At 41.6% G+C, this 18,916-nt stretch overlaps 2 protein-coding genes across 2 annotated transcripts in view; both read right to left on the reverse strand.

Annotated features, from left to right (window-relative positions):
* Positions 1–1,341: 1,341 nt before the first annotated feature.
* On the reverse strand, positions 1,342–1,902 carry Smp_011450 (hypothetical protein; the record flags this gene model as incomplete). The annotated part of the gene is made up of 1 exon (XM_018796228.1): positions 1,342–1,902. The coding sequence occupies exon 1, from the start codon at positions 1,801–1,803 to the stop codon at positions 1,342–1,344; it is 462 nt and encodes a 153-aa protein (XP_018650462.1). The 5' UTR covers positions 1,804–1,902.
* Positions 1,903–13,471: 11,569 nt separating this feature from the next.
* Smp_128300 (hypothetical protein) overlaps positions 13,472–18,916 on the reverse strand; it is a gene marked incomplete at both ends in the record, with an annotated part of 7,295 nt that continues 1,850 nt past the window's right edge. Inside the window, one exon of the mRNA XM_018796229.1 lies at positions 13,472–13,536. Coding sequence (XP_018650463.1) covers positions 13,472–13,536 — 65 coding nt within the window. The remainder of the gene's footprint in view (positions 13,537–18,916) is intronic.

The raw sequence follows: 18,916 nt of genomic DNA on the forward strand, positions 1-18,916 counted from the left end.
GACTGGATTATGAAGACCTCGACGTCTACAGATGCGGATGAAGGCAACTAATGTAGCAACAACCTTTGCATCAATAGGCCTCGACATACCTGACCCTTCTATCCCATACGCATCTACAGATGCGGATGAAGGCAACTAATGTAGCAACAACCTTTGCATCAATAGGCCTCGACATACACAAGGGTAGAGGCAAGATCCTCAAATACAACACGGAGAACACCAACAAAATCAATCACACTTGAAGGAGAAACTCTGGAAGTTGTGGAAACTTTCACGTATCTTGATAGCATCATTGATGAAAGTGGATGATCCGATAAGGAGTTAAAGGAGAGGATTGGCAAAGTAAGGGCTGCATTCATACAGTTGAAGAACATGTCGAACTCAAAACAGCTGTCTGTTAACCAACATCAAAGTTAGGATCATCAATATGAACGGTCAAGACAGTTTTACGTACAGAGCTGAGACCTGGAAAACTACTAAAACCATCATCAACAATGCACAAGTATTTATAAACAGTTTTCTACGTAAGACACTGAATGTCCGTTGGTTGGATACCATCAGCAACAGCCTTCTGTGGGAGAGAACAAACCAGCTTCCAGATGAAGAGGAAATTAGGAAAAGACGTTGGAAGTGAATAGGACATACATTGAGAGAATTACCAAACTGTATCGCGGGGCAAGCCCTAACTCGAAATCCGGAAAGCAAGCGGAAAAGAGGAAGGTCAAAGAACACATTGCGTTAGGAAATAGAAGCAGATATGAAAAGGATGAATGTTAACTGAAAAGAACCGGAAAGGATTGTCTAGGACAGTGTTAGATGGAGAATGCTGGTGTGCGGCCTATGCTCCCCCACGAGGGGTAAGAGGCGTAAGTAAGCTCAGAAGTGACTGGCTTCGAAACGGATTTCCCGGAGTTCTAGTGAGAAGTCGTGACCAGTGGAGTACATTCCGTGTCGGGTAGAGACAGGCGTATACCTCACACAATAGATAAATGGTTGTACAAGATCATGGATTGACTGAAGTAAGACATTAACATTGTTGTATCCCGGTTCAGTGGTTTAGAGGTTGAGCGTTTGCTTGAGAGACTGAACGTCTTGGGTTCGAGTCCTGCGTACGGAATCGTGGATGTGCACTGTTGAAGAGTCCCATACTAGGTCGGAACGGCCGTTTAGTGCTTTCAGGTTTTCAATGGTAGTCTAGCTTACATTGACTCATGGACTTAATCATTAAAACTTTCAGATAAATGTGCAAAATAATTAAAATTGAACAGATGCAATATTTATTAGCAGTGTATAGAAGGGCGAATGTATTTGTATGAATTTAAACATAAAAGTTATATATATTCAGATAACGAAAATTAGTGAAAATGTAACTCTACCTTGACCAGATTTAGCCATTTCTAAAGTAATTTTAATTGTATAATCGCAAGCCTGGTTTCTGGCCATAGCTAATGGTTCATAACAAAACGGAGCAGGGGAACGATATGCCAAAGTTGACTGAGGTAGTAAATTATTATCAGTTATTAATGAACGATTTTCAACCTTAGTCTCATTGGTAGTAACATTATCCAAATTTGATGACGTAGTAGCACAAGATACTTCAGATGTATGTATGTTATTTTCATTATTCTGAAATGAATTAGATTGTGTTTGTTCTGTGATTTCTGGTACTTCAGAAATTGTCAAGTTATCTGTTGAGTCTTGAACGGATAATTCTTCACTAAGGTATGCCCCGTTGTAATTATATTTCCTACCATTTGTAGCTTCAACAGATAATTCATGATCAGTTGATATGATAGGGATCATTTTACGATAATAAAAGCCAAGTATTTAAACGGTGTCTAAATTATGCAGGAAATAACTGAGTATCAATAGTCTTCTTAACTTAGTTGGATTGCAAAGGTCTATATAATTAAAAATAATAATTTATATTAGTGTTGTACTCAAATTATATTATACTCAAACTACATACAATCAACAAATCCATAGAATGAATAAAAAAATACCAATTGGTACTCTACACTAATACGATACTACAGAGGTGAGATTATCTGAGTTGTTAATCATTGGAGGAGGAGGAGAAGGAGCAATAATCAAAAGAATGCTATTTCAAGGTTAAATGTCTAAAGAAATAAGTCTTACATCATTTAATACTGATTGAAGATTTCTTTTATCTTAATTACGTAATTAACACACATATATGTATTACAGATTGATATGGAAGATAATATTGTGTTGGTTTTTTGCTTTATCAGTTGCATAAATCTGATCTGATTAGTTAAAAATAACTTGTTTAAATTATTACAATTCAATTAGTGTTTAAATAAATGTTGATTTACTGAATTTTTTGAGTAAATATAAACATTGATATCGATTAAGATACGATGAACTTAGTAAGATAAATCCAGTAAGAATATGCAACTTATGTATTAGTAAACAATTGAACTCAAGTGCATTGCAATTGTAAGAAATATGTACAAAATCATTATCACTGATAGACATGTTTTGAACAGTGAGTAATGCACTATTCACCACAAATGACATTTATAAAAAAAATGTGTAAACTTCTTACTCAATAGTGTGTAAAATTAAGATTATGGCTATCCAGTTACAAATATGAATCTTGTTTCTGAGATATTGGACGGTTAGTTAGAATATATGTTTACAATTGCGATCGCTTTTTTAAGAACGAGGACTAAGTTACGCTTATGGAAAATAAGCTCTGACCTTTAGAATTGTAAATCTCGAAATTTAGTCAGGAGTCTGTAGTTGACTGGAAAACTCACGACGAAGTTGCAGACAACGACAAACTAGATAACAGTCAAGTATGGGTCAAGTATTATTGATAACCTTAGGTCAACCTTAAATATTGTAGAAGGATTTTGGAAATGAGCATGGTTAAATAATTAGTTAAGGAATGATCGGTATTTACAAAATAACACTACGAAAATATAATATGTATGCAGAATAGATGGAAAATGGTTAGCGGTGGAATCCAGAGCACGCGTTCCGCCCTACATGGGACTCGTCAAGATGCACATATACCAACAACAACAACTGATCAGACTTCAGTTTAAATACCAACAATAGGGCAATTCAAACAATTAAAAGATAAAATGTAATACGCCCCTTTTATCAATCGACTCGGGTTTCTGAGAATCTACTAAGTCACATTTGGAACTGCAGTTCATTGGTTTTTGTGTTTAAATTACAATTACTGAGTTAGAAAAATGTACCCCGGGCTCTAATTACTAAATTTTAAGTAGGAAGTTAATATAACTAAACTCAAAAGCAGGTTTCTTATATAGTTTATTACATTAATATATAGGTAGTCGGTTGCACGTTTTTATGTGGTATATTAATTCAACCTTATAACATATCTAATTAAAAGGTAGACTATCAACAAAGGAATCTAGGATGAACAAATAAGTATAAAAAACAGCATCACAAAAGTAAACCACAAGACAGAAAAAATCACAAAGAAAAACATTAACATCTAGTGAAAATAAGTGTATATTTACAAAAGTATGAAAAGAACATAATAATGTGTAAATTAATTGAATGACTTCAGGAAGCTGCAATAACACTTAATGGCTCTTGTAAATTTTGTACTAGAGCATTCATCTTAGCTCGTAACATTCCCAAACCCACATCTTTGGAGGCATGGAGGCAAAGAAGAACTGACGCTACACGTGTAATTATTAGTTTGCCTTCAGACAATTTCAGGATTATTTCCTGGACAGTATCCTAAAAGTAAATAAGACAGATATTGTGTTTTAAATAATTTCATAACATGAAAAATTCATGATATAATTAGCATCAAGTTTCTAAAAAAATATGTTTCACTTACTTATGAGTAGTAGAGTTATGAGAACTAACTTCTGAAGCACTGATAGCTTCAATTCACGGCACAGCATGTCTAGAAATATCTGGTACGGCAAAATTCACAAACACATCAACCGACTATTAGACAATCCACGACTAAGCTACTCCAATGGCGAATAGTAGAAGACTAATACTTTACGCCAATCACAACGTAGAATCCAGTACGTATGTACATTGGTTCAAGTTGATATATCCCAATTAGCATTGAGATGAAATTTTCAGACCAAATCCCGGAATAATAGAGGTAGTAACAGTATCAGTGGTAATAGGGGAGATTAAACATAGAAGATATGATCCGAGAAAACAAAAACTAGTTTAATAAAAATTGTGGAATTCAGAAGCTTAGAACCTGGAGGAAGAAAGAAAATGGATGCACTTGTGCAATTACAAACGATTTTGAGCCATACCATTCAAAGTCTTTAAACACTGATTATGATAATCACGCGGAGAGCAACCAGGTAGTCCATACCTAATAAGATGGCTCAGTCCGGTTGTCAGCGACTTCATGGACTGGTGCCATGTTTTGGTTTGGCCGCCCTTAACTTTTTTTCAACTTACTCCTACACAAGACAATATCGACCGTCGAGGTAGGCGATGGTTGGATATATGTAACACACGTCCCAACTACTTCAGTTGATGACGATTTATTACATAATCAATCGATTGGCCTTCCTCACCTAGAACCCAATTCTCAACCAGGAGATTGGTTACTCGGTGGTCCCAAAATACACGAGTAGTGATTCAAAGACACCTACAGTATAATACCAGTAGCCTGAGAATGTCATATCCTTAATGGCCATGTTTCCCGCCCATAAAATGAAACACAGCTAACTACTGAGCAGTAAACCCGTCCTTTGGTTGAAAGACGGATATCTCTCTTACGCTACAATTGATGGGATTCGGCAAAAGCCAATCAGGTCTTCAGAATCCGTGGCAAGGTTTTGTCAGACACCAGACCATCAGGACTAATCAGACTCCGAAGATAAAAGAAGCCGTTGATGCACCCAACTACTTCACTCCCTATCAGCTGGGATGGCCGAGTGGTTAAGGCGGTGGACATAAGATCCCCTGGATTGTATCCCCATCAGGCTTCTCGGTCCTTACGCAAGCTTTGCCCGATTTCACTACGTAACAGCCTTCGTTTGTGGTCAAACTCACGGTCACCCGGAGTAGACCGACGGGCTTCCATCAGTTGTAAGGAGCCAGAAGAAACCCAGTGCTTATAAGCGGGAAGTTTCGCGAAGCCGCAAGCGGCTTTACTCGCCATTTTCATGGCGTCGTGAAGATGCAACCAATGCTCATCTATACTTTTCGGTGGGATGGTAGCTAGCCTAGAAGCTAGCTCCGCTCGATACTTACTTGCAACAGAAGTTGCAGCCAGTTTACTAACATTGGTCCGTTGATGGCTGTCAATCCTTCGGCCACTGAAAAGTAAGGTGAGATTGGCGCAGACCAGGGCATGATCAGACTCCAGATAGGTACTCCAAAAGGAGCGGTAGTCTTGTACACAACCACGCCAGCGGTAGCTGATCGCGATGTGATCAATCTGAGTCCAGGCTTGGGATGCAGAGAGAGGACGCCAGGTGGCACACCGGCGATGACTGTGCCGGAAGTTAGTGCTAGCCAGAAACAGGTTGTGGTCTGTGCACAGTTGCAGCAAACGGTCCCCGTTATCTGTCCTGCGACCAACAAGTCCCCATCGGCCACCTAAACGACTCTCTTCTGTGCCTAGACGCCCGACCTGAGCATTCAAGTCTCCGGCTAATACTACAATATCTGTCGAACGCGCTTTCTGGAGAAGAACTGTTAACTGATGGTAAAACTCATCCTTGATTGCATCCGGGCTGCAATCTGTCGGGACATAGGCGGAGATGACGAAAAGACACCGTTTCTCACGCCGGTTTCTTCTCACTTTGATGGAACTTTCTAATCTAACAGCACATAACCGACTGTTAATGGGGATCCAATCGATTAGTGCTGCCTCAGCCCTAGCGCTTAGTGCAACACCAACGCCAGCAAGACCGGACGAAGATGCCACAGAGTCCCCGGATAAGCGCACGTGAAACAAGCTTTTCGAGGCGACAGATGGAGAGCGGATTTGTAGTACTTCACTAGAGTCTTGAATACGGGTCTCGGATAGACAACAAACATCAACATTAAGACTTTCTAAAGACATAGCCAGCCCCATCTGTTGTCCGATCTGCATTAGTGTGCGAACGTTGAAGGAAGCCAGCTTGAACGGCGTACGTGGTTTCAGAAAGACTGCTTCAGTATTCGTAGTCGATGGAAGCATTCACTTTCAACCAGACAGTGACTGGAGATCGTTTAGATAGGACAGAGTTTCCACCATGGGCGAGCTACTGCATAAGTTGAAAAGGAAGGATACACAATTTGGGAATAGAGGGAGTGAAAAAGCGACGTAGTAAATAATAGTAATAATGATAATAATAATAATAATGTAAATTGTCTTTCTTCTATTAGGAACGAGAGCAGCGTAGTTAGTGTAGTGCGTCATTTTTTTGTAGAGGATTAATTCCTCTATATCTGACTCCAATAAATAAATAATATCCCGCTAACTGAATATTTACTGCAGGCTAAACCTCCTAGTAGAATTACTAGTTTACTCGAGATTATTCCAAAGCCTGAACACCAGTTGTAGAGATAGTTTATTGTTGGAGCTCGGTGAAAATCCACAAGCGTACAGAAAGCAAGCACACAGGGAAAGCAAGTGAGTGTGTGTGGTAAAAATCCATATATATTGATGAGTGTTAATGGTTGTGGATAAATTATTGATTGTCTTTGTTCACAACCAATGAGAGAACAGACTAAGGATTGATGTGCAGACATGCGCTCAATCAAACTCACACATAAATTTACATAGTGGATTAAATGTTAAGATTACAGAGAGCACACAAAAAATACAATAGTTGAATGGGCTTGCTACATAAGCTCCCATCCAGAACGTAGATGTTTTTTCTACAAAAAAGATATTTTTTATTAACATCTATGTTCGACAAAGTGATAAAAAAATAAATGTACAATCCGATGTGATTAGTAAGCGTTAAGTTGTAGTGATAGTTTGTATGTGTTGAAACGTTTTATGTATGTGTATAAGGATTGCATGAAGTCAAAAGTAAGTATAATGAAAATCCGTGGGGCCAATAAAGAACAGTTAGTAAAAATAAAGAACAATTTGTAGCATTTGGGCTAGATAAGTATGGTTGTTGCTACGTTCCTATCCGGAAAGTGTACTCTCCTACCTGATCTTGTTGTAGTTTCTGTAGCCGTTGAACTTCCGTATGAAGTATTGATTGTTACAGGTGGTTTGTGTAGTGCTTGCTTTGATGCGGATTTAGATGGTTTCGTTGTCTGCTTCTTAATGTGCTCTGAAAACACTGGTTTTATTCTGTCGATGCTAACAGTAGCATGTTTACCAGCTTTTTCTACTGTAATATCTTGGCAGTTTATATCATGGATTGAGAAGGTATTAATATTTAATCTAGATAGCGCATCTGCTGCATCGTTTTCCATGCCTTTTATATAGCGTATGTCAGCTGCAAATTGCGAAATGAATTCTAGTTGACGAATTTCGCGTGGACTGTATTTATCATGGTTTTGCATCAAGGATTTAGTTAGCGGCTTGTGATCAGTAAATATTGTAAAAGAATTGCCTTCTAACATATACCGGAAGTGTTTGATTGCTAAATAGACGACCAACAGTTCTCTACTGAACGTGCTATATTTTGTTTGCGTCGCATTTAGCTTTTTTGAGAAAAGTGATAGGGGTTGCCATTGTTGATTGACGCGTTGCTGAAGTACAGCACCTACCGCTACATTAGAGGCGTCGGTCATTACTGCTAAAGGTGCGTTAACCTTCCGTGGGACCAGCAATGCCTCGGTGCTTAATGCGTTTTTCAACTGTTCGAAAGCTTGAATTGCTTGCGGTGTCATCATTAGTGATTTGGCGCGTCCCCCTAATAAATCCGTTAGCGGTTTCGCTATGTCAGCACATTTCGGGATAAAAGTTGATCATCCCAAGGAAACGTCGTAGTTTCTTGAAGGAATCAGGTAAGGGGTAATTTTTAATGATTTGTGTTTCCTCAGGAACCGGTCTGATACCTTGATTGTCGAGTAAGTGGCCTAAAAAGGTGAGGGATTGCTTTCCAAACTCACACTTGTCGAGATTGACTGTTAACCCATACTCGTTTAGCTTCTCAAAAAGCAATTTTAGATGAGTTAGATGTTCGTTTTCGTCTTTGCTGGCGATAAGTAAGTCATCTATGTAGGCATATACAAACGGTAAGCCACGTACGACTTGATCAATAAAACGTTGGAAACTTTGTGCAGCATTCTTCAATCCAAAAGGCATGCGAACGAATTCGTATAACCCAAATGGGGTAGTGATGGCTGTTTTAGGAACATCATCCGGGTGAATTGGGATGTGATGGTAGGCACGGACGAGGTCAACCTTTGAAAAAATCGTTGCATCAGATAGACTGTGAGTAAAGTCATGTAAGTGTGGAAGCGGATATCTATCTGGTATAGTCCTGCTGTTAAGAGCTCTGTAATCGCCACAAGGTCTAACCTCAGAAGAGTTTTTCTTAGGTACCATATGTAGCGGTGATGCCCATGGACTATCGGAGGGGCGTATGATACCCAAATCTATCATTTTGTTGAACTCATTCTTTGCGAGAGCCAGACGAGAGGGATCAAGGCGTCTTGGACGTGCAAATACTGGTGGTCCCTCTGTCTTAATGTGGTGTACGACAGTATGTGTCAGTTTGTCACGTTTGAAACATGGTCTTAATAAGTCTGGGAACTGTTTAAGTAAATTGACGTACTTGTCATTCTCGCGATGAGGTTTGACCAATAAATGTATAGACTTCTCATTAGATAGAATTCCTTTGATTTCACTGCTGTAGTCGGCAAGTACCAGTTTCCGGTTTCTAACGTCTACGAGTATTTTATGTGATTGCAGGAAATCAACACCGATAATGGGAACAAGGACATCAGCTGTGATGAAGTTCCATGGGAAGTTGGATTTGGGACCGAAATGCAATTGTAAATGTCTTTTACCGTATGTCTTGATCTCGGACCTATTCGCGGTTCTTAGTTTCAGTATGGGGTCAGGTGTCTTTTTCTCGAGTGCAGTAGGTGGTACTACACTAACCTCTGCCCCTGTGTCGACTAAGAACTGTGTTCCGGTTCTTCTGTCCGTGACATATAACAATGTAGAGCTAGGTGATAACACACCTTCCCAATTAAAACGCCACATGACAAGTGTTTTAGGGAATTGTTTGGTTGATAAACGTCTATTATATCAATTGTGGCTCAGACGCCTTCCGCAAAACATACAGCAGATACTCGCAATTGGAGACGAGGATGTCGATTTTAACAAGTTGGCAGACATAGCCGATCGAATTTACGAGCGGACCAGGACTCACTCGGTATCACACGTACAAACAAACTCAACCGACGAGATTGCCGAGTTACGACAGACAGTCGAAATCCTCACTAAACAGATAGCTCAGCTACAACTTTCGAATGCCCACCACTGCAAGTGTAGAGGAAGGTCCAGAAGTCGTACACGTCGTAGTCCAAGCATCATCCGACATAACATTTGCTGGTACCATAAAACGTTCGGTAAACAAGCTAAAAAGTGTATTCCTCCCTGTAATTTTGCATGCACACGGAAAAGGGAACATCAAGGCCGACAATTAGTGACGACTGCGGTCACCGGCCACAACTCACACGAAAGTCGTTTGTTATATGTCATGGACAGAAGAACCGGAACACAGTTCTTAGTCGACACAGGGGCAGAGGTTAGTGTAGTACCACCTACTGCACTCGAGAAAAAGACACCTGACCCCATACTGAAACTAAGAACCGCGAATAGGTCCGAGATCAAGACATACGGTAAAAGACATTTACAATTGCATTTCGGTCCCAAATCCAACTTCCCATGGAACTTCATCACAGCTGATGTCCTTGTTCCCATTATCGGTGTTGATTTCCTGCAATCACATAAAATACTCGTAGACGTTAGAAACCGGAAACTGGTACTTGCCGACTACAGCAGTGAAATCAAAGGAATTCTATCTAATGAGAAGTCTATACATTTATTGGTCAAACCTCATCGCGAGAATGACAAGTACGTCAATTTACTTAAACAGTTCCCAGACTTATTAAGACCATGTTTCAAACGTGACAAACTGACACATACTGTCGTACACCACATTAAGACAGAGGGACCACCAGTATTTGCACGTCCAAGACGCCTTGATCCCTCTCGTCTGGCTCTCGCAAAGAATGAGTTCAACAAAATGATAGATTTGGGTATCATACGCCCCTCCGATAGTCCATGGGCATCACCGCTACATATGGTACCTAAGAAAAACTCTTCTGAGGTTAGACCTTGTGGCGATTACAGAGCTCTTAACAGCAGGACTATACCAGATAGATATCCGCTTCCACACTTACATGACTTTACTCACAGTCTATCTGATGCAACGATTTTTTCAAAGGTTGACCTCGTCCGTGCCTACCATCACATCCCAATTCACCCGGATGATGTTCCTAAAACAGCCATCACTACCCCATTTGGGTTATACGAATTCGTTCGCATGCCTTTTGGATTGAAGAATGCTGCACAAAGTTTCCAACGTTTTATTGATCAAGTCGTACGTGGCTTACCGTTTGTATATGCCTACATAGATGACTTACTTATCGCCAGCAAAGACGAAAACGAACATCTAACTCATCTAAAATTGCTTTTTGAGAAGCTAAACGAGTATGGGTTAACAGTCAATCTCGACAAGTGTGAGTTTGGAAAGCAATCCCTCACCTTTTTAGGCCACTTACTCGACAATCAAGGTATCAGACCGGTTCCTGAGGAAACACAAATCATTAAAAATTACCCCTTACCTGATTCCTTCAAGAAACTACGACGTTTCCTTGGGATGATCAACTTTTATCCCGAAATGTGCTGACATAGCGAAACCGCTAACGGATTTATTAGGGGGACGCGCCAAATCACTAATGATGACACCGCAAGCAATTCAAGCTTTCGAACAGTTGAAAAACGCATTAAGCACCGAGGCATTGCTGGTCCCACGGAAGGTTAACGCACCTTTAGCAGTAATGACCGACGCCTCTAATGTAGCGGTAGGTGCTGTACTTCAGCAACGCGTCAATCAACAATGGCAACCCCTATCACTTTTCTCAAAAAAGCTAAATGCGACGCAAACAAAATATAGCACGTTCAGTAGAGAACTGTTGGTCGTCTATTTAGCAATCAAACACTTCCGGTATATGTTAGAAGGCAATTCTTTTACAATATTTACTGATCACAAGCCGCTAACTAAATCCTTGATGCAAAACCATGATAAATACAGTCCACGCGAAATTCGTCAACTAGAATTCATTTCGCAATTTGCAGCTGACATACGCTATATAAAAGGCATGGAAAACGATGCAGCAGATGCGCTATCTAGATTAAATATTAATACCTTCTCAATCCATGATATAAACTGCCAAGATATTACAGTAGAAAAAGCTGGTAAACATGCTACTGTTAGCATCGACAGAATAAAACCAGTGTTTTCAGAGCACATTAAGAAGCAGACAACGAAACCATCTAAATCCGCATCAAAGCAAGCACTACACAAACCACCTGTAACAATCAATACTTCATACGGAAGTTCAACGGCTACAGAAACTACAACAAGATCAGGTAGGAGAGTACACTTTCCGGATAGGAACGTAGCAACAACCATACTTATCTAGCCCAAATGCTACAAATTGTTCTTTATTTTTACTAACTGTTCTTTATTGGCCCCACGGATTTTCATTATACTTACTTTTGACTTCATGCAATCCTTATACACATACATAAAACGTTTCAACACATACAAACTATCACTACAACTTAACGCTTACTAATCACATCGGATTGTACATTTATTTTTTTATCACTTTGTCGAACATAGATGTTAATAAAAAATATCTTTTTTGTAGAAAAAACATCTACGTTCTGGATGGGAGCTTATGTAGCAAGCCCATTCAACTATTGTATTTTTTGTGTGCTCTCTGTAATCTTAACATTTAATCCACTATGTAAATTTATGTGTGAGTTTGATTGAGCGCATGTCTGCACATCAATCCTTAGTCTGTTCTCTCATTGGTTGTGAACAAAGACAATCAATAATTTATCCACAACCATTAACACTCATCAATATATATGGATTTTTACCACACACACTCACTTGCTTTCCCTGTGTGCTTGCTTTCTGTACGCTTGTGGATTTTCACCGAGCTCCAACAATAAACTATCTCTACAACTGGTGTTCAGGCTTTGGAATAATCTCGAGTAAACTAGTAATTCTACTAGGAGGTTTAGCCTGCAGTAAATATTCAGTTAGCGGGATATTATTTATTTATTGGAGTCAGATATAGAGGAATTAATCCTCTACAAAAAAATGACGCACTACACTAACTACGCTGCTCTCGTTCCTAATAGAAGAAAGACAATTTACATTATTATTATTATTATCATTATTACTATTATTTACTACGTCGCTTTTTCACTCCCTCTATTCCCAAATTGTGTATCCTTCCTTTTCAACTTATGCAGTAGCTCGCCCATGGTGGAAACTCTGTCCTATCTAAACGATCTCCAGTCACTGTCTGGTTGAAAGTGAATGCTTCCATCGACTACGAATACTGAAGCAGTCTTTCTGAAACCACGTACGCCGTTCAAGCTGGCTTCCTTCAACGTTCGCACACTAATGCAGATCGGACAACAGATGGGGCTGGCTATGTCTTTAGAAAGTCTTAATGTTGATGTTTGTTGTCTATCCGAGACCCGTATTCAAGACTCTAGTGAAGTACTACAAATCCGCTCTCCATCTGTCGCCTCGAAAAGCTTGTTTCACGTGCGCTTATCCGGGGACTCTGTGGCATCTTCGTCCGGTCTTGCTGGCGTTGGTGTTGCACTAAGCGCTAGGGCTGAGGCAGCACTAATCGATTGGATCCCCATTAACAGTCGGTTATGTGCTGTTAGATTAGAAAGTTCCATCAAAGTGAGAAGAAACCGGCGTGAGAAACGGTGTCTTTTCGTCATCTCCGCCTATGTCCCGACAGATTGCAGCCCGGATGCAATCAAGGATGAGTTTTACCATCAGTTAACAGTTCTTCTCCAGAAAGCGCGTTCGACAGATATTGTAGTATTAGCCGGAGACTTGAATGCTCAGGTCGGGCGTCTAGGCACAGAAGAGAGTCGTTTAGGTGGCCGATGGGGACTTGTTGGTCGCAGGACAGATAACGGGGACCGTTTGCTGCAACTGTGCACAGACCACAACCTGTTTCTGGCTAGCACTAACTTCCGGCACAGTCATCGCCGGTGTGCCACCTGGCGTCCTCTCTCTGCATCCCAAGCCTGGACTCAGATTGATCACATCGCGATCAGCTACCGCTGGCGTGGTTGTGTACAAGACTACCGCTCCTTTTGGAGTACCTATCTGGAGTCTGATCATGCCCTGGTCTGCGCCAATCTCACCTTACTTTTCAGTGGCCGAAGGATTGACAGCCATCAACGGACCAATGTTAGTAAACTGGCTGCAACTTCTGTTGCAAGTAAGTATCGAGCGGAGCTAGCTTCTAGGCTAGCTACCATCCCACCGAAAAGTATAGATGAGCATTGGTTGCATCTTCACGACGCCATGAAAATGGCGAGTAAAGCCGCTTGCGGCTTCGCGAAACTTCCCGCTTATAAGCACTGGGTTTCTTCTGGCTCCTTACAACTGATGGAAGCCCGTCGGTCTACTCCGGGTGACCGTGAGTTTGACCACAAACGAAGGCTGTTACGTAGTGAAATCGGGCAAAGCTTGCGTAAGGACCGAGAAGCCTGATGGTCGGAGCGTGATAATGAGATGGAAGCAGCAGCTGCATCTGGTAACTGCCAGAAGCTCTTCCAACTCATCCGAGCCACTGGCAGCAAGAAGTCTGGTGTGCGTGAAACAATCTACGAGGATGACGGGATGCCAATCACTAACATCTCTCGACGTCTTGGACGATGGGCGGAATTTTTCGAAGGGCAGTTCAACTGGCCTGCTGCTCCGGCAACATCAACCAGTTTGTCCTGCCCCCCATGGCCGGTGACGACTGATCCACCAAACGAGGCGGAAGTCCGCAAGGAACTCCAACTCTTGAAACGTTACAAATCACCGGGCCCAGATGACTTACCTCCGGCTCTTTTTAAAGATGGTGGTGACCTTCTGACTAAGGAATTGACTGTGTTGTTTGGAAAGGTTTGGGAACAAGAAAGTGTTCCAACATCATGGAATGAGTCGATAGTCGTCCCTATCTTTAAAAAGGGTTCATGTTGTTCCTGTAACAACTATCGGGGGATAAGTCTACTTCCGATTGCGTCCAAACTATTGGCTTCTGTCATTCTTCGTAGGTTGTTTAAAGCCCGAGAACGATTGACTCGCGAGCAGGCTGGTTTTCGTTCTGGTCGAGGATGCATTGATCACATCTTCACCCTCCGCCAAATGTTAGAACACCGTCATACTTATCGCAGGCCAACAATCGTAGTGTTTCTTGATATCAGGGCTGCCTTCGATTCGTTGGACAGGACTGTTCTCTGGGATTGTCTATTGAAGAAGGGTGTGCCTGAGAAGTTCATTAACATCTTAAAGGCCCTGTATACGAACACCTCAGGCAGAGTGAGGGCATACAACCACCTTTCTCCCTTGTTCCATTCGAGCAGTGGCGTTAGGCAGGGTTGCCCGATCTCACCATTCCTCTTCAACTTTGCCATCGACGACATCCTGGAAACAGCTCTGATGGATGTAAGTAATGGCGGTGTGGATCTGCTGCCTGGAGAACGACTTCTCGACCTCGAGTATGCGGATGATATTGTCTTACTGCGATAATGCCCAAGGCATGCGATCCGCACTTAATCAGTTGGCAATCAGTGTCCGCAGGTACGGCATGTGCTTTGCACCCTCCAAGTGCAAAGTACTCCTACAAGACTGGCAGGATTCTCATCCTGTACTCACCCTAGATGGTGAGCAGATTGAAGTAGTTGAGAAGTTCGTGTATCTAGGTAGCTATATAAGTGCTGGTGGTGGCGTGAGTGATGAGATTGATGCACGTATAATGAAAGCCAGAGCGGCTTATGCCAATCTGGGCCATCTTTGGCGCCTTCGTGATGTTAGTCTGGCTGTAAAAGGTCGGATCTACAACGCGTCGGTGAGAGCAGTTTTGCTCTACGCTTGTGAAACCTGGCCTCTCCGAGTTGAGGATGTTAGGCGTCTCTTTGTGTTCGATCATCGTTGTCTACGAAGGGTTGCTGACATCCAGTGGCAACACCATGTTAGTAATGCAGAGGTTCGGCATCGTGTGTTCGGGCGCAGAGACGATAATTCAATTGGTGTCACCATCTTGAAACACCGACTTCGGTGGCTTGGACATGTTTTACGAATGTCGTCCCAGAGACTTCCACGTCGTGCATTATTTGCCGACTCTGGGACTGGTTGGAAAAAGCGGAGAGAAGGTCAGTGTATGACATGGTGTCGTGGCATGAAAGAAAGCTGCAAAGGGCTAGCTTCTGTTGGTCCTTCACGACTCCCTGGCTGGGGTCCGAGAGATGGTGCAACACAGTGGCTAGAGACGTTATCAGATATGGCTCAGAATAGAAGCCAGTGGCGAACCTGCTGTAACCTTTTACTTTCTACATAAAGAGTGGTTTTAACTTTCTTAACTGAAAGAGTCTTCTGGTTGTACATTCCAGTCCGCCTTATCTTTTCATCCCTTCTCTCCCTACTTTCATTATTCTGTGTGGCGCATATGTATCTGGTGCCCTTTTGTACCAATATATATGTGTTCAAATAAATAAATAAATAAATAATCATTAAGTAAGGGAATGTCACAAGACAATCCTGAAGTGACATTTTGCATTTGGAGGGAGAGAACCACATCAAAAATATGCTTGCATTATTACTTAAGACGATCAGAAGACTGAGTTTCTTCATAGTCTTAACTAAACAGAACTACATCATCTACGTATTCTAAATCGAAAATGAGTGTGCTGGTACAGCATCAATCCCTAAAAGGTCAACGATTACAGTACTATCTCTAAAAGTACGTCTATAACAAAGTAAGGTAAAAATGGGGAAAGTGGATAACTTTGAGAAATATCACTTGAAGTAATCAGTTCCCATGAAAGTCCGTCATAAGCTGTGAATTGACCAGTAATGTTCAAATAGAGTCTGTAAGAGGTTATTGTACTTCTTTGGCACACCTTTCAATGAGACTACCATAGAACCTCATGATCAACAGTCAGGCGTCGCCTTAAGGTCAAGGAATACAACCATTGTCGGACGTCGGAAATCAGGTGTGCGTTACAGAACCTGCTGAGGGATGGGTATTTGATCCAAATATCCAAGTCCAGGTTCACGTATCACTGGTTCACCACTTCACAAACTCATCATCGGTTTACTATAAAAAAGCTATTGTTATTCTGTGCCCCCAAATGCCCTGGTACGGCCGAGAGTGGGGAGAGTCTGCTCTCCCTCTCGAAATGCTCTCATATGGCCACGCGAATATATAGCCTCTGTCAGGGAAGTCCTACTCACTGCCTTCTCGTGGCGGGGGTGTTGTTCACAAAAGTGAGAGGACGAAAAGCGAATGTCCGGCGCTTTAACCGGGTTGGTGGATGTGGAGGATCCACCTAGGGGAGTTGGAAAACCCTGATTCCAAACCAATGGTGCACATGGGCTCCAGTATCCTGAAGGAACGAATGGCGTATGAACCAACTGTTGGTCACCGGCTACCATGGGAGTGCATCTCCTTACGATGCTCCACTGCCTTGTGGACTAGACCTTTAGGTCAAAGGCTCCGGGTGTGGGCCCCTAAGAAAACCACGTGCTTCCGTTTGGGCACCTGGGCAGTATCATAGCCCTTACACAAATCGAATGAGATTTGTGAGGCGCATATTTATCTGGTGCTTCCTTGTACCAATATTTATGTGTTTAAATAAATAAATAATAATGATATAATTATTTACAAAACACTGGTTATAGGTATGACTGAATGGAGTAACAACCAGATGAAAGGTCAAGTTAATTTGAAAAAGGACTATTTAATAAATAAACAGCAGTTACATAAGCCACATCAATAGAATATTTGTTAAATAGACATAATATTTATTCAATGCACAAACTACGAAATATAAATGTACATATTGATTATTGTAACCTATTGTTTTAGTCAGGTATTTTATGCGACAACTGTTACATAGAATGTCGGGATAACCATTGTATTTGGATTATTAAATTAACCATCTGGATAAACTTAAATTTAGAGCTAATTTTCAAAAATACCAGACTAACATTTACTCTATTTTGTCAACCAAAATTAATAACAGTTAAAACTAGTCTAAACAACATACTCTGAATTTAAACTTTCTGACCTATGTTTTAATGTCTAAATATTTTGTTATAAACCACAGTTCATATAAACAAGGGATAGTGACTGAATAGAAATCCCTTCCTCATGCTGCTTTGCGTATGTAACTAACCACATAAGCATTTTCAAAACTTGAAAATTACCAAGCCTGATAGCGAATAAGTGACTAAATATTCACCCCTGGTAGTAGAAAACAGAGTCCATAAACATGTCATCAGAAGTGGTTACCTCAAGTGGTGCTCGTCAGGGCTGTCCACTCTCACCATTCTTGTTTAACTTTGTCGTTGACATGCTTTTAGAGATAACACTTTCATCATCTCAATCTCCAGGAGTTGAACTTTTACCAGGAGGCTCACTTGTTGACTTAGAATACGCCGACGACATAGTTTTATTTGGTGAAGACGCTGACAAAATGCAGAGTCTTCTGACCACCATAAGCAACTATGCAGGCATGTTCGGGATGTGATTCTCTCCCTCGAATTGCAAAATGTTACTTCAGGATTGGGTTGCATCGACACCTGAACTAATGATAGGGAGTGAAGTAGTTGAGCGTGTCGACCGCTTCACTTATCTTGGGAGTCTCATCAGCCCTTGTGGTCTGGTGTGTGACGAAATCTGAGCACGGGTACAGAAGACTCGTCTAGCTTTCGCCAACTTGCGTCATTTATGGCGTATGCGAGATATCCGTCTAGCAACAAAAGGACGGGTTTACTGTGCAGCAATTCGTTCCGTCCTACTTTATGGCAGTGAAACATGGCCGATAAGAGTAGAGGACATTCGTAGGCTGCTAGTACTCGATCATAGGTGTCTTCGAAGTATTGCTCGTATATCCTGGGACCACCGGGTAAGTAATGCAGTTGTTAGGAAACGGGTACTAGATAAGGATGGCAAATCGATTGATGAAGTATTGAAACTTTATCAGTTGAGATGGCTGGGACACGTGTCACGTATGCCCAACCACCGACTGCCCCGACGTGCAATGTTCCATAGTGTAGGAGTGTAGCCATGTGGGGGTGTAGCTCAGTGGTAGAGCGCTGGCTTTGCATGCGAGAGGACCCGGGTTCGAAACCCAGCACTTCCAAATCGCGCTCGTGCGTCACTTTTCCCTTACGTCCCACTATCCACATCGACGAACCACACTCATACACTTGCTCATAGCACACTGATACTCATTGGCAAATCCAATCACATCGCCTCGTCTCGTTCCACTGGTACACTTATTGCCCCCAAATGCCCTGGTACGGTCGAGAGTGGGGAGAGTCCGCTCTCCCTCTCGAAATGCTTTCACATGGCCACGCGTACATAGCCTCTGCCAGGGAAGTCCTAATCCCTGCCTTCTCGTGGCATTACTGTTGTTTACGAAATTGAAAGGACGAAAAGTGAATGTCCGGCGCTTTAACCGGGTTGGTGGATATAGAGGGTCCACCTAAAGGAGTTTATTTATTTATTTATTTATTTAAACACATAAATATTGGTACAAGGAAGCACCAGATAAATATGCGCCTCACAAATCTCATTTGGTTTGTGTGAGGGCATGTGATACTGCCCAGGTGCCACAAACTGA

Source organism: Schistosoma mansoni, chromosome 2, assembly GCF_000237925.1.
Source record: "Schistosoma mansoni strain Puerto Rico chromosome 2, complete genome".
Classification (NCBI taxonomy): Eukaryota; Metazoa; Platyhelminthes; class Trematoda; order Strigeidida; family Schistosomatidae; genus Schistosoma; species Schistosoma mansoni.